The sequence below is a fragment of the Sardina pilchardus genome, chromosome 1 (genome assembly GCF_963854185.1).
Source record: "Sardina pilchardus chromosome 1, fSarPil1.1, whole genome shotgun sequence".
In the NCBI taxonomy this organism is placed as follows: domain Eukaryota; kingdom Metazoa; phylum Chordata; class Actinopteri; order Clupeiformes; family Clupeidae; genus Sardina; species Sardina pilchardus.
This window is the reverse complement of record NC_084994.1, coordinates 34,228,330-34,245,829: the sequence shown is the minus strand read 5'-3', so window position 1 is coordinate 34,245,829 and position 17,500 is coordinate 34,228,330. Positions and strand designations below refer to the sequence as shown.

Sequence of the window (17,500 nt, the reverse complement as noted above, 5' to 3'; positions counted from 1 at the left end):
TCTGCAGCTTATGCACCATGCGGCTAATAGCTACACAGGAAATGACTGTAGATGCGAGACAAAGCAGCTGTTATGCAGTAGGTAAGTGGGAAGTGGGAAGTGGGACTGTGCAGTGGGAAACTGTTGTCACGAGCTGAGACGGCAACAAAAGAATAGTGAAATGAAGTGAAATGAAATGACAACAAAAGAATGAAAAAAAGACAGCGAGAATATTGTTAGAGTTATCAGCACCGTTAATTAACACATCGTGTGTGTGTGTGTGTGTTTTTTTATCCTCCATTCATTCCGCACACTAATCACTTGCCTGAAGGCTCTCTATATGCTCAGACACCAGCAGAGCATTTGTTCCGCCGTTTTTTTTTTTAAGTGCTGCGGCGAACAGTCGTCAGTAAAGGCCAATTTGCATGAACGTACCTTAAACGTTCCGCACAGTAGGAGGAGTACATTACACCGCACGTGTCCGACGCACCTACGGTGAGTTTTTTTTTTTTATCCCGCGGAAGGGTGGCGGCGTGGAGCGTGATTAATTAACGGCAGATTGATGGTTTGTGGATTAACCGCAACGCTCCGATGTCTGTCACAATAAGGCGGCGCATTAGTCTCGGCAGTGCGCGGGGGAAATGGGGCCTATAGCACGCGCCTTAAAACGGCCCGGCTCATTTCCATAGTTTACTCGCCGACCGTATTGTGATTGATGTTTCGTGTCTGCGCTCGTGTGCCTCGGCTCTCCGAGCGACAGGCCATTTGTCACACTTTAACGGTGACAGTAACCACCAAAAGGTAACATTACCGGATGGCGAAGGTGACGGTGGCGGCGGCAGTGGTGATGATGATGATGGTGGTGGTGATGGTGAACGGGCCTCGTGTGTCGTCTTCCTCAGGTGCTCAGTATGTGACCTGCCGAGCGCAGAGCTGCTCGGAGACCAGCCGCCACTACCCGTTCGCTGGCTACATCGACACCAACTCGTTGGTGGTCCAGGACGACTACATGTTCATTCAGGTAAAGAGTGTGTATGTGTATGTGTGTGTGTGTGTGTGTGTGTGTGTGTGTGTGTGTGTGTGTGTGTGTGACTGTGAGGGGGGATGGAGTGTGTTTGAGTGTCTGCCTGTGTGTGTGTGTGTGTGTGTGTCTGTCTGTCTGTCTGTCTGTCTTTCTGTCGTGTGCACCTGTGTGTGTGTGTGTGTGTGTGTGTGTGAGGGCGGATGGAGGGTGGGGGGGGGGGGGGGGAAACAAGCATTGGCATATTGTGTTTTGAATGGGTTGCCAGTGCGTAGGATGTGCCTCATTAACCCCGATCTGCATAGCCATATGCCATGCATTAAGCATATTTGAAATTAACATATCTCTTAATGTAAAAAGAAAAACTAAAAATATACCCCAGTTGATAGACATCCTATGGCTCACTCAGCCATATTTACAAACATGCTTTTTTTTTCTTGTTGGGCTTCACCCCCTGTAGAGGGACTTCACAGGACTCCCAAGTCTGTTAAGAGTCAGTGGCTGAACGATCAATACGACTAGCACATTTACTGATCACCCGACATCATGTCGCAGATTTGCAAATGCGTTACAGCGGTGGCCGTGAAATTCACTGTTCTGTATAATTGTAATTGTTTTCCCATTCGAAAACAATCTTGGCTGATTACTGTAGCCATTAGAAGAGTCCATCAGCAAGCGTGCATTTTAGGCGCCCGCTCTGCCTGATGAAATGAAGTGCCTGACTGAGACGAAAACTGAACACATTCAGCCACAAGTTATCGGGACTTAGAGCTTCAGTTTTACTTAACGCATCTGACATTGGCACTCCATCTTCCTATTATGTTTTGAGTTTGGGCATACACTTATTTTAGCCGGATTACTGTTGACATGTGGTCTGCCTTTGATTGTTTTTTATCTCTTTTTTTGTCTAGCACAACTGCTGGAATGAATGTAATGATTAAAAAAAAGGACTGCCATCCATTTACAAAGCCTAGATTCAGCAAGTTCTAAGTGTCAACATTCATAGATGTGTGTGTCTTAGGTAGAAGCGTACTGAAAATATATATATAATAGAAGTAAAACGCTCTGCTACTCATACTTGTCGGGGGCGATTCTCTCGCTCTTGTGATATTTTACCCAGGCAGGCTAGTCACACAGTCATCTCGTCTGCATTCTTAACGATTTGCCCGGCGTGTCACATTAATCACCATTTGTTTCTGTGAAAGGGGGGGAAAAAAATATTAAAATAGAAATTCCGAAAACCCTAATGTGCTGAATACTAAGTAATGCAATTTTCTGAGAGGGTTTTAATTTTTTATGCGCTTGAATATTATTTACTTTGACATTGTGCAAATGAGGAGGCCACTGGCATTAGGAATTCAGACGAGGGGAGAGAAATATTTTTTTGTTCCTCTGTCCACCATTTTCATTCGTTTGTCTCTCATGCCCACCAGGATTTTTTTTTGTCTTGACCTTCTTCACCAGTTCGGTCGTTATTCATTGCTTCTCTTTTTTTTTTTGTAGTGTCTTACCTTTCAGGACTCTTGGGTGTTCTTTTATGCTCCTATTCAGACTAGTTCCACACCAATGGCTTGTTTTGTCCACCGTCTTTCTGAGGTGCAAGTGGAAGGTCTCCCTGAGAACATCCCCCTCTCCGAATCCAAGTGTTTTTATTATTGTTGTCATCATTGTTTTCATTTTTTTTTTTTTTTTGCTCCACACTCCAATGAATGTGGGAAAAGGGAAGGTTTTAAAAAATCGATCCCTCCCCCCCAATTTAGCTTGAAGTTCAGCCGCCTCTGCTTGGCATCGATTGTTGGCCCCCCTCGCACTCGCTTGTGCACGCGGCCTGCGTTTTTGGAGGACACGCTGTTTGCTTGCTGTGTCGTCCGCAGCATCCTCATCCTCCTCATTCTCCTCTTCCCCTTCCTCCTCCTCTTCCTTCTCCTCCTCCTCCTCCTCCTCTTTGTCCTCCCTTTTCTGGTGACGAGTGCACTTAGTGAGCGGCGCCACAAGAACCAGTAATGGCTTCTGTCATGTCACAATGAACTCAGATGTTTTTTTCAAGGTCCGCTTTTGTGAACGGCTCCAGCTTGTTTGAGTGTGTGTGTGTGTGTGTGTGTGTAGTGTGTGTGGGGGGGTCTCGTTAATTGAACGTATGACATTGGAGGGAGGGGTAGTGGAATGGACACGCTGAAGTTCCCTTCTCTGTTTTTAAGTGTTTTCTTTCTTTCTCTCTTTCATTCGTTCATGTATTCATTCAGTGATTCTTCTTCTGCTTATTCCTTGGATTTCATTTGTTTGAGTTCTCATCCCGAGTGTGAAAAGAGCACAGACCGGATTCCTGCTCCGCCCGTTCGCGCTCAAAGGTGTACTGTATGTGGCACCGGATTGCTGCCGACCTGCATTCAATTTCTCGCCGAGGCCGCTATCATTAAGCGCGACTGTCGAGCGACAACAGCAGGCATTGGTCGGGAGACTTAAAGATTTCCCCCTGACAAAGAATAATGAGACTATTGATTGTCCCGCGAGATATTTACCGACGTTCGCCTCAAGAGCCCACAAAGGGCATCGACGAGCCTGGGAGAGGCTCACCATCCTCTGAGCGCGTGCCAAGAAAATTCTGTCCCCCCCCCCACACACACACACTCTAGAAAGAAGGTTCTACAAAGGGCAACTGAATCAGAGATGCACTCACACACGTACAGAATGCTGGCACTGCAACATGATGAATGGCTGGGATCGGTGGGAGCGAGGGCGTTTCTGTTTCAGAGCTATATTTTACGCCCGTAACCAAAAAAAAAAAAAAAACAAAAAATCCCCTATCTATGTCGCTACTATCCATTTTTATGTAATTAACAGCGCCGTATTTCACATCGTAATTATAGCCCAAAAATCCACTGTTTCGACAGCCTGGCATCCATTTTTTTTTCTGTGAGCAATTAGTGGTCTGAGTGGTTTATTTATCATCAAACTGCAGGTCACCTCTGCTGGCCGGGCGTGGTACTACGTCTCTTATCAGAGGGAGGCCTTCATGAGAATTAAACTGCCTAAGTACTCCCTTCCCAAGGTAAGTCACATGGCTTGGAGCCTGGAGAGTCCTACTCTCCACACCTGCATCTGAACTAATATGCTTTTAATTGAACATCAACTGTGTAACTGAATAAGCATCTCTCTTTATTCAATTGGAGCTTCATTAATGGCTCCTACACATTAGGTTGAATTGAGAGAGAGTCCAGGGAATGGCAAATTAACGGCGGTTACACTGAATTTGTTATTTTTCTTCAGCGCACAGACAGTTTAATGGGGTTTAGCTGACCAGAGGTGCGTCTCGTGAAAGCGCTGTTGAGCAACTGTCTGTGTTAATTAATATTGTTTGGAACAATCTCTTGTTTAGTTACCGTAGTGAGCGGTTGCTCAGCAACTCTTTTGGGAAATGCAGAGCCTTCACAGTGCTCGCTTGGTTCTCACAGTTCTCGCTACGTTCTCACCAAAGATTCTAGAACAGAGCAAGATGGATCACTGGCCGGAGAATACGTTGGATTTTTTGAAGTACATTTTAACGCTCCATGGGCGCCATTTTGGTAAGCCGAGAAGTAATAAATCGTGCCTTTCACACGGCCAGATCATTACCGAGTAACAAAACAAAACAAAAAACAGCTGGCAACGGCAAAAACAGCTGTTGAGGTGGGTTTATATGATTGGAACTGTGTCAGAAATGTTGCTGAGCTTACCGAAATGGCGTCCTGTACCGTACTTCATTCTTTTGACGCAACTGATCCATCTTGCTATGTTCTAGAATCTTTGGTTCTCACACAACTCTCCTGTGTCTCTTAATGATTCCAGGGTTGTCAGCTGAACTCATGTTAGCTAGCAGGTCACAACTTACTTTATGTGTTCTGACTAAAATCCAGTGGGATTGCAACACAGAATTAGACGCCCTTTTCAGCCGTCTTTCTCTCTTTGTTATGTTTCTTACATATTTTCTGACTTTCCCTTGTACAGTACTTAGGCATCTGCATGTGTGGTCTCTCTCTGTTACTCAGTATACTCAGCATACACTGTAATCTCTCTGTCTGTCTGTGTCTGTATCTGTCTCTCTCTCTCTCTCTCTCTCTCTCTCTCTCTCTCAGGACATGCACATCATCAGCACAGACGAGGGCCAGGTCTTTGCCGCCGTGCAGGAGTGGAACCAGAACGACACGTACAACATCTACATCTCCGACCCGACGGGCATCTTCTTCACCCTGGCCCTGGAGAACGTCAAGGCCAGCCGCGGGCTCGGAGGCAACAGCATGATCGACCTGTACGAGGTACAGTAAGGGTCCACTACTACTGCCCATGATGGGTAGCACAAAGAGTCGGAGTCAGTCATTTGTGAAGATGTATGCACCCACGATAAGGTGCTTAAAAAAACTGTATGTTAACACATAAAAAGAGTGTCCAAACACTCATTTATATTTTTCTTAAGGATTTTATATAACGTTTCAACATTCAGCATTCGAAGTTCTATCCCAACGGTCTATCAACGTTTCGACCTGATAGTGTTTGTCAGGCAGTGGGAAAATTAGTCCCCAACGCAGAGACTTTCATATTACTGATACCAGATATGGCTCATATCTGAAAAGCAACACTTCCAGGGTAACTGTGGGCACACAGCCGATAAGGAAACATGTGTTGATAAAAGCTCCAATGGGCTGATTCGCATTCAACAAGAGCATCAGAAAAATCAGCAGTGTCATCATACAGGTTGATTGAAAAGACACAGGTCTGCTTCTGAGATGATGGATTCCCCGATGCTACTAAATGATTAACACATTCAACAGTGGCTCCAGTTAAAAGGCCTGTGTTTGTCATATTGGGACTTCCTAGTCCACTAAGTCGCTGATTTGATCTTGATTGACATCTGTGTAACATCCAATCCAGAGCTCCTTCTTGTGGTTTTTTTGTAGTGTACTGTATGTTTGGAAGTATTTGGATTTGTTTGTAAGTCATACCAGTGGACAGCACACTGCAGGACATTCAGTGGCTGAGGGATAACTGTGATGTTTCAGTGGACCGGACTCTGACCTGGAACTAACAGGGGGGAGGGGGTCAGCAGTTTTCGCGTGAAAAGGGTCTGACAAGGGCTGGACCTGTGCTGGCTTCTGTTTGTGTGCGTGTGGGTGTGGGAGTGGGGTTATCACTATGGGTTGTTCTCACAGCCGGGATGTAGGAGAGGTCCAGTTTGTGTGTGTGACCACACCGTGGGGTTCAACGTTTTTTTTTTTTTTTTTTTTTTTTCACTCTTGGAGTGGTTTTCAACTCCCTTGGAGCGGTTGTTTGTGTCCGATCTCCGTTCCGCTTGTTTGCGTCGTTCTATTAGCTACGAGCAGCTCTCGTCGTGTGCATCACACAGATTTAATGAAAAAAAAAAGTCCTCACACCAACACATACAACAAAGTTATCACATTTTTTTCCCTTTTCTTCTTTGCTTTGTGTGAGAGCGTCGGCACAGAAGAAAGGAAGAACAAGACCAAAAAAAAAAAAAGACATATCAAAAACTCCACAGCTTTAATGATACAAACTTTTTTTTGAAAAGTCAAAGATAAAAAATAGATCATCATATTGTATTTTAGGGTCTTTTCAAGCATAGTTTTTGAACGCGTCTCTTTTAAAGTGAAAACAGCAGGGAGGCGCATGAGAGAGAGCATGTACACCTGGGACACTCTGATGGTTCATAGTCGTGGCAACTTAATTGTGTGCCTCCTCTGAGACACCCAGCAGAGGATCTAATCACATCTACAAGAAAGATACAGAGAGAGAGAGACAGAGAGAGAGAGACACAGAGAGAGAGAGAGAGAGAAAGAGAGAGAGAGATAGAGAAAGATTGAGTCTAGCAGTTAGAGCACTGAGCACTTCCTTGCTAGAACACATTTGGGAGAAACGTAATGAAATAAAAATAAAAAACTTGGACCAGAAATTCTTTTGTTTAGCCTCCCCCCGTGCCCGGGAGGACTTGAAATCTTAAGACGAGAAATGGCTCCGAGGGCCCCGAGAAGGGAATTATACATTTAAGGGAAAGCAGGAAGTGCGCACGGTTCTGGGCCAGACTTGGGAAATGATAAAAAAAAAAAAAGAAAAAGGAGGAAAGAAACATTGAGTGGAAGACACAATGGAGAGCGGTACTCCGCCTTTGTCCTGAACGCTTCATTTGGCAGTCTCTCAGAGTCTCCGTGTCGACGACGCCAAGCTCGCGGGGCACGGCGGGAAAAAGGCTCAGAGTCGGAAGACACACTGGGGTTGTCCTCACGCACCCCCTGCTAGTCAGCCATTTTGAGATGGGCGGGTGGGGTGGGGGGTGGATGAATGGATGGATAGGGAGATATTAGCAGAGAGATGTAGCTCACTTTGGCAGTTTCTCACTCTGTCATGTCAGTCGGTTGGTTTTCTGCTGTGGTCGGGGTCCAGACAGTGATTGAATTGTTTGCTTAAGGCCTATTCGGACGGGATTAGTTTTATGGGGTGACATCAGGTAAAGTAATAATTACCAGGTAATGTAGTCCCGTCCGGACGCGCCATGTCAGTAAACATAACGGAGTATGTCGGTGACATTTACAGACACTTTTACCTTCCGTAAAACGGTCCGGAGAAATTACCTTAGGTAATATTAATCCCGTGCGAACGCGACCCTCTGTAAAGATGTCTGTAATATTTCGTCACATCCTGATTGGAAAACAATTCCACCATAGTCTGAATGAAAACATGACATGCTTTGTAGCTCCTAATAGGACGTTAGCTAGTTTGCCTATTAGCTTGATATTGTTAGCCATTTCAAACTACTTATGGCATAACATAAAGCTAACGTTTGCTAGTTTAACCAACTTGTAGTCTTTCAAATCTGAAAATGCCGCACGTACCTGACGCAAAGTATCACGTGCACAGCGACGAAGATGTGACGGCAGAACGTAAACGTAGTTACTCCTCCCATGTCAAGTAAAATGACAGAGATGTCTAGTCCCGTCCGAATTGGACATTTATATTACAGAGGTCATATGATAAACCTGCATTACTGTACGTCCCCCCATAAAACTAATCCCGTCCGAATAGGCCTTTATAGTCAGCTCTGTTTACGCCACAGTCAAGTAGAAAGTGGTCTGTCTAGTGCTGGTATTTGGCGAATTTGTGTGTGTGTGTGTGTGTGTGTGTGTGTGTGTGTGTGTGTGTGTGTGTGTGTGTGTGTGTGTTTGTGTGTGTGTGTGTGTGTGAGTACAGTATGTGTGTGTGTGTGTGTGTGTGTGTGTGTAGTGAGTGGTTACAAACAACAGAATGTGGGTGTTTTGGCACGGCGGTGGGGGCAAATTCAGCATCTGCTAAGATCCCCCGTATTTTTCCTCAAAATTGCCCAACTTTCCACGCTCACACCACACACACACACACAAAGAGCCAGCAGTGCAGAAAAAAGAAAATGTTAGATTTCATGTCTTGCTCAGGGCATCTAAAAATATCCCCCTCCGAATCAGCAGGCGTAGGCAAAGATGACTCGGTTAATGCAGGGGAGGAAAGTGGTGCTGGTGGTGGTGCTGGTGGTGGCGGTGCTGGTGGTGGTGGTGGTGCTGGTGGTGCTGATGGGGGGTATTCTGCAGAGTAGTGGGAAGTACCCAGCTGGGGGGTGGAGATGGGGGCGGCATGGATGGTGGGAGGCTGTGCTTTCGTTCTTGGCCCCCGCCAACCCTCCTCTCCTCCGTACCCCCCCCCCCGCCCACCCTAAGGGCTTCTGAATCAGCAGCTGATCCATATCTTTAATAGATGGCGCCGGGGCTTTCATTAAGGCAGATTGGAGACGGCTCCCTCCTCCCTTCTTCCTCCTCCCTTCCTCCTCCTCCTCCTCCGCCCCTCCAGTCCGCGCCCAGCCGCTCAGCCCGCCGCAGGAGAACGAGAGAATATGAAGAGAATGAAAGAAAGAATGTAAGAAAGACAGAAGAAAAGGAGCAAAGAAAGAAAGACGGGAGCGAGATAATGACAGTGAAGCAAGAAAGAAGGAAAGAAAGAAAGAAAGAAAGAGGGAGAGAGAAAGGGAAGGGAGAAGGTGTGAGAGAGACAGAATATGGTGGAAAAAAAGGAGTGAGAGAGGCAGAGCAGAGAGGCAAGTCGGGTAGACGACCTAAGACGGGCACTGCTTACGTTGCAGTTGCCATTTCCAGTCCTCACAAACCGTATGCTAAACCTTCTCTTTCTGCCCTCTATTTACCCAATCGGAAGCTAATCACGTAGTCGCCGCTTTTCTCCACCTCTCTAATGTAATTTGCAGTGCCCACAGCAGAATAATAACAATTCAAAACATAAGCAGTTGAAAGGAATCAACGGCGGAGGAGGACGATAAAAGGACATTCAAAACAAAATTAGCGATCAGGAGATAATGCAATACATGCTAATAGTGTGTCATCAAACGGAGAGATATTGCTATGCATTAAATCTGACTCCTCTTCAAAACTACTCAAGCTTCATATGCAGTTATTATAGCAAACAAATTTAAATCAGATCGCTTCACAGGCCGTAGGGAAGTGGATGAGGTTAAGATATCAAAAAGGTAAACAAATTGGTTGAACAAGCAAGATTACTTTTTGACATACTGTAGTCCAAATAATATAACGTTAATGTTGCTTTGAATGCTGATTTCTGAAAGTTTCTCTTAGTCACACATTTATAGGAATACGCCACCCAAAAATGAAATTAAGCCAGTCTCGGTCACCCCCAGAGTTAGAGCAGTGAAAAAACCCCGGCGAAGCACCGCTAGCTAGGCGCAAAGTTCTCACGTAGCAGTCTTGTAAACTCCCAACATCTAGATTCGACTGGAACTTCATGGGATGGGATTCAAGTGGTGCTACGTGAGAACTTTGCGCCTAGCTAGCGGTGCTTCGCCGGCGATGAGGCTGAATATAGTTCCAAGTAAAGATCTGCCCAGGTAATAGTCTCGTTCGATTTTGCATTATGATTTGTACTCGTTTTGAACACACGGCTCCCAAGATATATTTAGAAAAAAATATAGACGTCTCGGTCACTTTTTTGGAGGACGTGCTTACTGACACCCTTCATCTACAGCAACTGTGCTAAGCTAAAGCTAAAATCGCTGCTCCCAAAGCAGGAGAATGCCCAGACGGATTTTAACCGGGTTTTTTTCACTGTTCTAACTGTGGGGGTGACCGAGACTAGCTTAATTTCATTTTTGGGTGGCGTATTCCTTTAAGGACAGTCTGGATGAGACCAGTTTTTGTCAGCCTTTCTGGAGCCAGAGAAAGTCCTGCACAACGGGGTCCACCTTACCACAAACATTCTACCCAAAAGTGACATATGAACACTTCAGAATACAGTGAGAATACCCCAGAATTCTACAATATTAATATTAATTCTAAAATATTTTTACATTGTGCTGCCACCCGTCTTTACATACTTTGCCCCCCTCCCCCAAATTTGATTGTTACCCCCCGATGGTTGAGGCAAAGGTAACGTGCATCATTGCTCGTGTGCCAGAGTATTGCTCTTGCAGACACAATTCAACTTGTGTTCTCGCGAGAGCTCTGGATTTCCAGGGTGCCAGAATTCTACAGCATAGCATAATGTTTTTTACATTGTGCTGCATGCCACCCGTCGTTACATACATCAGCACACCTAACACATCTATGGCTGCTAATGCTTATCCTTCCATGCCTTTGCACGAGCGACTCACTCACTCCTCCCCTGACCTTCCCGTGGATGTATATGCATGAGTGAGGAAAGCACAAATTTGCCATGCAGAGAGGCTCCTATGGGAGGCGAAAAATACGCTTTCTTTCATGCACGGTCTGTTCGTACTGTACATATCGTGCCATATTTTAAGCTGCTGCCAGTGAAGTATTAACATCTGAAACAGCCACAAATTATTTCGTACATCTGGCCCAGAGAGAGAGAGAGAGAGAGAGAGAGAGAGAGAGAGAGAGATAGAGAGAGAAGGAGAAAGAAAGACAGAAAGACGGAGGGGAAACATTGAAACAAGGAGACTTGGAGGAGGAGAAGAAGAAAGATCCACGCACCACTTATGCTCTCGTTCCATTTATTTTTCTATTGGCCCCATGTGAAAAATCCCCATCAGAGTCAACCACGCCATTAACGTAATTACAACGACTATACTGACTCCTTTAGAAAAATAGGCCTGTTCACTTGGGGGGCTAAATGAATACCAATGAGGATTTTAGATTTTGATTGGTCTTGTTCTTGGAGTGCTGTGATGCCGAGTGTGTTGTTGTTGTTGTTGTTGTTGTTGTTGTTATCATTGTTGTTGTTGTTTACATGGTGGGCATAGCGGGTATGCCCACATCACTGTGTGGCAGGGACACAAGGGATCTCAAAGAGGTTGTTGGCATAGCGGCAACAGGATGGTGCTTACAGGTGGCAAGCTTGACTTTTGTTTGTGCTGATTTGACAGTTCAAACAATAGGTAGGTGTGTGTGTGTGTGTGTGTGTGTGTGTGTGTGTGTGTGTGTGTGTGTCTGTGTCTGTGTCTGTGTCTGTGTCTGTGTGTGTGTGTGTACTGTACGTGTGAGTGAGTGATAGAGCAAGAAGGACAAACAGACAGAGCCAGAGAATGAGAAAAAGATATCAGATCTATATGAAAGAGCTGGAGTGAGAAAGCGTGTTAGAGATAGAGAGAGAGAGAAAGAGATAGAGAGAAATAGAGAGAGAGAGATAGGGAGAGAGAGAGAGAGAGAGAGAGTATAGTAAATAATTACCTTTTTGACTGACACCCCTGGTAGAGTGAGGGTTTTTTCCCCCCTCATTAGTGGTGTCCATCCAGACTCTGTCTTCCCCCGCACCACTGTCAACCAGTCTGCTTATTAGTGCCACTTATACTGCAGGCCCCATGCCAGAACATGTCTGACCTGCTCTCCTTCACTCGCTCTCTATCCCCCCTTTTCTCTCTCTATCTATCTATCTTTCTCTTTCTCATTCCTTCTTACTCTCAGTATATCTAGCTGTATCCAATCCCACCACCATCTCAATTTCTAGTCTCTCACTTTCTCTCTCTCTCTCTCTCTCTCTCTCTCTCTCTCTCTCTCTCTGTTTTTCTTAGTTCTGTCTATCTCTCTTCCCGTCCCATCATTCATTCACTAGCTTTATCTGTGCATCCCTAACTTTTCTTTCTCTCTGTCTTTCTCTTTCTGTCCTGTGCCCTTCCACCTGTCTTGGCCTGTTCTTCTCTCTCTCTCTCTCTGGATCTTTCTTTCTCTCTCCCTTCCTCTATCATTTTACTCTGGTTCCCCCTGTCTTTCTATCCCCCTCCCTTGTGCTATCTCTGTCCATCACAAACTCTATCTTTATCCCCCAATCTCACCTCTCTTCTCTCTTTATTTCTCTCTCACTCTCTCTCTCTCTCTCTCTCTCTCTCTCTCTCTCTCTCTCTCTCTCTCTCTCTCTCTCTCTCTTTTTGGGAAAGTGGTCAGCCGGTTTCAGACAGGTCACCCCAGCTGCTTTTTTTTCGGGCAGGATTGGGATTTGGGGTTTGGGATTAATGAAGAGGAGGCCAGGGGTCCTGACATTGGTCATGAGCCTGTGCTGTCCAGCTTACCGGGCAGCCTGTGAACTGCCTGAAGAGAATTGCAGAGAGGGACTGTGGGAGAGTGGAGTCGGGGAAGCAAGTGGTAGTAACTTGTCGATCTTTGTGCTTTTAAAAGTAGCAACATACTGAGTGAGACGGAGAGAAAGAAAGAGAGAGAAAGAGAAAGAGGGAGTCAGAGTTAAGCCGGCGCGACGGAAATGTTGGAAACCGAACGTTCTAAAGGATATCTGGGTTCATTGAATCCAACACGGAATTTTAGAACCTCGCATTGTCGCGGAACAGAATCTTCGGTTTGAATGTTCAAAACTCCCCCGCTGAACTGTCCTTTATTAAAACACTCCTCTATTGAATCACTATGCAGCTTTCTCATAATTACACCACGGACAATAAAAGCCTCCAACTGACAAGGTTTACCATTACACCGATAATAAAATAAAAACCTCCTCCCTCTCACATTTTGACAACCCCTTGTCCTCCACACTGTAAAAAAAAAAATGGTTGACAGTACTCATATTTTCTAGGCAACGTGATGCATTCGTTTTTTTGAGTTCTCTTTACTTAAATTAGGCCGAGGTTGACTTAACACAGATTTTTAAGTTCTGGCAAATTGTTGTTTTGAGTTATACAAACTCAGGCTTTTGAGTTTTGCATGCTTATATTAAGTATGCTGAGGTTAACTTAACACAGATTTTTAAGTTCTGGCAATTTTTTGTTTTGAGTAATGTTAACTCAGGCTTTTGAGTTTTGCATGTTTATATTAAGTTCTAACAACACAGATTTTCAGTTTCACCAACTTTGTTTTACGAGTTCTACCAATCCTTTTTCACCACACCCCATCATTCAACAAATCACATCACACAACAAATGGAAGTGTAGTGAAAAAAACTTTTATTCACCATTTGGGAAAATACACATTAGACTTGTGAAATTACACAGACTTGCACCCTATCAACTTGGCTTCTTGAGAACCAGTCTTTCCTCGTGTCTTTCCTCGTCTGTGTGATTGTGTGTTTATGTGTGTGCTTGTGTGTGTGAGAAAACAGACATTACACTTGAAATTACACAGACTTGCGCCCTACAAACTGAGCTTGAGAACTGGTCTTTTCTGTGTGTTTGTGTGAGAGTTAGGTCTGAGAATGAATGCTATGTGTGTGACTGTGCATGTTTATTTGTGTGCGTGTGTGTGGGAATTTGCATATTACACTTATGAATTACATATTAAAATTGCGCCCGAACTGAGCTTTTGAGAGCTGGTCTTTCGTGTGTGTGTGTGTGTGTGTGTGTGTGTGTGTGTGTGTGTGTGTGTGTGTGTGTGTAGTAAATGGCAGAGAAGAGCAGTGTGTCCATTTATGTGTGTGTCCATCATCAGACTTCACAGCAAAAGCTTGTCTTTCAAGGAACGTGTGCGCTGTGAACATTTTGAACCAAGCTCGAAAAAGATGGTCTGGATGGCCTCAAAAGTGTACCTCATCTTTTCTGGATAGCTTGTCCATTGCATACATTAGGCCAAACAGGTAGCCGCAAGGTGAGGTAGGTCGTGTTTTATTACTGCCCCTTCCAAGACGACAGCGATTTCGGTCACTATTGGTGGTGCTGTGGCGCTATCATCATCTTCATAGACGGTAAGTATTCCAACTGGCACTCCTTCAACCACCTCTTCCTCAGGGTCTGTGTTCTGAGGAAAAAACAGACACAGCAACACTTTTAGTGATACCTACACCCCACAATAAGTCACATTAAGGCTAAAGAGATCAACCAATAAGTATGCAGCTTCTTGGAAGATATGAAAGAAGCACTGCAAATCTATACTCATAAATTGCTCTGGACTGACTCACCAAGCACTTCAGAAAGAAGTCTGATGCATCATCTCGAAGAAAAATGGGAAGGCCTCTCAGTGCTGCGGTCCTTCGATGACGCACAACGTCCGTTACCTGTGAATGTGCTCACAACCATGGGACACACACACACAGACAGACAGCAATTCAGCAAGATAACTGAAATCAAGAATCTCTGTTTATTTATGCACATCAACTGTAAATGTTTGATTGATTTTCATAATTTAAAGTATTTTTTATTTGTTTCGGTTTGAAAACATTACCCACCTCATCATCAAGTCTGTTCAGCAACTCCTCCAAATCTGGACCAAAAGCTGACTTCCTGGCTCGATACAGTTTTATCAGGCGAGAAGGATACTTGTCCAGAGATGCATTCCAAGTTGCCTGGAGGTTTCTGTTGGTGATCCGGTAAAATTCTTCGTATATCTGGACAAAATAACAAAACAAAACAATTATAATTATAATACCCCTACCAGTGCCCAAAGCTGCCAATAAATTACGAGATTTTCATGCCATAATTTGAATGAAAAGACTACGTTTTTAAATGACAGTGAATCAGAAGCTAAAGCAACACAGGACAGTACAGTGCCCTCCAAAAGTATTAGAACGCATGCTTAAAGTTAAATATAAAATCATCTTTTGGAAATGTATCTTAATGCCTTAAATGAAACAATGAGTAACTATTCGACCTTTAAGGATATTAATTTTCTTTGTGAATGAATAATATATTGTAAATAAATAAATGTTTTCCTTAACATACAGGGGGTCATAAGTATTGTAACGCCCATGTTAAATTCCCATAGGGGATTTTTATTTTTATTTTTAAAGGCCAGTTATTTCATGGATCCAGGACACTATGCACCATGATAAAGTCCCCCTGGCCTTTGGAATTCAAATAACCCCATGTCAACACTATAGCCTACCCTTAACATACTAAGAGTAAAGCATGCTTTAATGTCAGTTATTAGCTGTTGGCTAATTAGCTGGTTTGAATTGCATTGAGCTCAATGAGAATTAAATCAGCTAATTAGCATCTATCTATATTTTATATGCATCACTCCTATTATCTTAATTACGAAGGACATCATACAGTTGCAGCAATTACTCAACAGTCGAATCAAGAGTAAACCTGTAAATGCAAAATCAAGGCAGCATAATATGCCAGTCATGTCTGCTACCCCAAAACCTTGCCCTGGCATAGCCCAGTCTCGTGCTACAGTACTTCTCCCTCCACTTCAGTTATATGAAGACACGCAGGCAAAAACTCTCCCTCCACCATTTAGCACTTTAGCTAACTGTCACTATTACTAGCTAGCGGTTCACTTTAGTACTGTTTGATTAAGCGAACTTCCCGCCCACTCAAAAACGCCCCATAACCACACTAGAACACACTTGCAACTCTTGCGGTCCTTTCACAACATCTATGTCCCAATGAAGTTGAACATTTTAGCGATTCTACCCTGACAGTGCATGGAACATCTTGTCAGAACAGTTCAGAAATTAGCAAGAAGTTAGCAAACTAAAATGCAACTCATAACTTCGGTAATTCGGTTGAATACATTAAATATACGACACATGTTAGTTCACCGACCAAAAAATTGCACATACGCCTTCTATTAAGTTGTAATTTAAAGAAAGAACCATAAATACCTGATGTGAAACTCTGAAGTCCGCCAATCCTCTCAACTTCGTTTGCAAACTCCAAGTGAAAAAGGAAAAACGCTGGGCCCATGGTAAAAGGGGAAGGGAAACCCCGTAGAAGGTGTCAACATGAACATAAAATAAAGAAAACTTAAACATTCTTGTTAGATAGTGCTACTGTCTATAGAAAGTTGAGGAAAACTAAGAAAAACGTGTTTTGGTTAATCAAATATCCTTGTTAACCATTTTCTAAGAAAAATGAGTTGGACAAACGTGTATTTCTTTGTTCTATGTCAAAATTGTATTTTTGAGTCAGATTACAATGAAAATGTGTTTTAGAACAACAACTGTACTTTATTTTTTTTACAGTGCATATCCAATTTTAAAGAACAGCCTTGTCACCAACCACGCACTTGAAAATTAGATTATCCAGTGTGTGTGTGTGTGTGTGTGTGTGTGAGAGAGAGAGAGAGAGAGAGAGAGAGAGAGAGAGAGATAGAGAGAGAGAGATGATAAATAAATAAAAATGCTGCCTTTCTGACAGCCTTGGTCAGATGAGCAGTCTCACCAGTAAGCCGTGCTCTTTTTCCTCTCCCCAGGTAGCGGGCATTAAGGGGATGCTGATCGCCAACCGCAAGCTGGAGAACCAGGTGAAGACCTACATCACCTACAACAAGGGCCGCGACTGGAGACTGCTGCAGGCGCCCACCAGTGACCTGGAGGGGAACGACATCCACTGTGTCCTGGTGAGAGTTGATAATGACTTACTCACCCTCTGCCCCCTACTAATCAAACCCCCGATCCCCCCCTCGACCCCCCCCACCACCACACACACACACACACACTCTGCCCCCTACTAACCCCCCCCACACACATACACTCACAGACACACTCTGCCCCCTACTAACCCCCCCAACACACACATACTCTGCCCCCTACTAACCCCCCCCCCCCACACACACACACACTCTGCCCCTATACTAATCACCCCCCCACACACACACACATACACACACACACACACACCCCAACCCCAACCTTTTCCCCACCGCAGCGAATTAAAACAAAGCCGTGCTGACGCTAAAGAGAGGCTCTGTCTGTCAAATGAGATGAGCTGAGATGGGCCGTCACCCTCCGAACCCCAACCCCCGCCCCCCCCCCCCCCCCCATCAGCGGGTGAGACCAGATGAAACAAGGGTGGCCCACCCGCGCGCCGTGCCTCTTTAAAAGAAGCCCACGGGCCATTACAGCACTCGTCTGGATACATTAGCTGGGGAACCCTCTCTGGAGGAGGACGGGGAACAGAAGGGCCGCAGCCTGAAGCGGCTGTGTGTGTGTGTGTGTGTGTGTGTGTGTGTGTGTGTGTGTGTGTGTGTGTCTTTTTTTTTGAGAGAGAGAGAGGGAGAGGAGGGGAGGATTGGAGGAAGGTTGGATGTGTGTGTGTGTGTGTGTGTGTGTGTGTGTGTGTGTGAG

General features: G+C 44.7%; 1 protein-coding gene and 1 long non-coding RNA gene across 2 annotated transcripts in view; one reads left to right on the top strand and one right to left on the bottom strand.

Annotated features, from left to right (window-relative positions):
* The window catches only part of sorcs3a (sortilin related VPS10 domain containing receptor 3a), a 239,572-nt gene that overhangs the window by 153,592 nt on the left and 68,480 nt on the right, over positions 1-17,500 (top strand). Inside the window, exons 7-10 of the mRNA XM_062534116.1 lie at positions 882-1,000; positions 3,960-4,049; positions 5,113-5,292; positions 16,627-16,773. Coding sequence (XP_062390100.1) covers positions 882-1,000; positions 3,960-4,049; positions 5,113-5,292; positions 16,627-16,773 — 536 coding nt within the window. The remainder of the gene's footprint in view (positions 1-881; positions 1,001-3,959; positions 4,050-5,112; positions 5,293-16,626; positions 16,774-17,500) is intronic.
* On the bottom strand, positions 14,091-14,711 carry LOC134075204 (uncharacterized). Its single transcript, XR_009938028.1, has 3 exons — positions 14,654-14,711; positions 14,387-14,482; positions 14,091-14,226 (listed from the first exon to the last, which is right to left on the bottom strand). It is a non-coding gene; the product is annotated as an uncharacterized LOC134075204 (long non-coding RNA).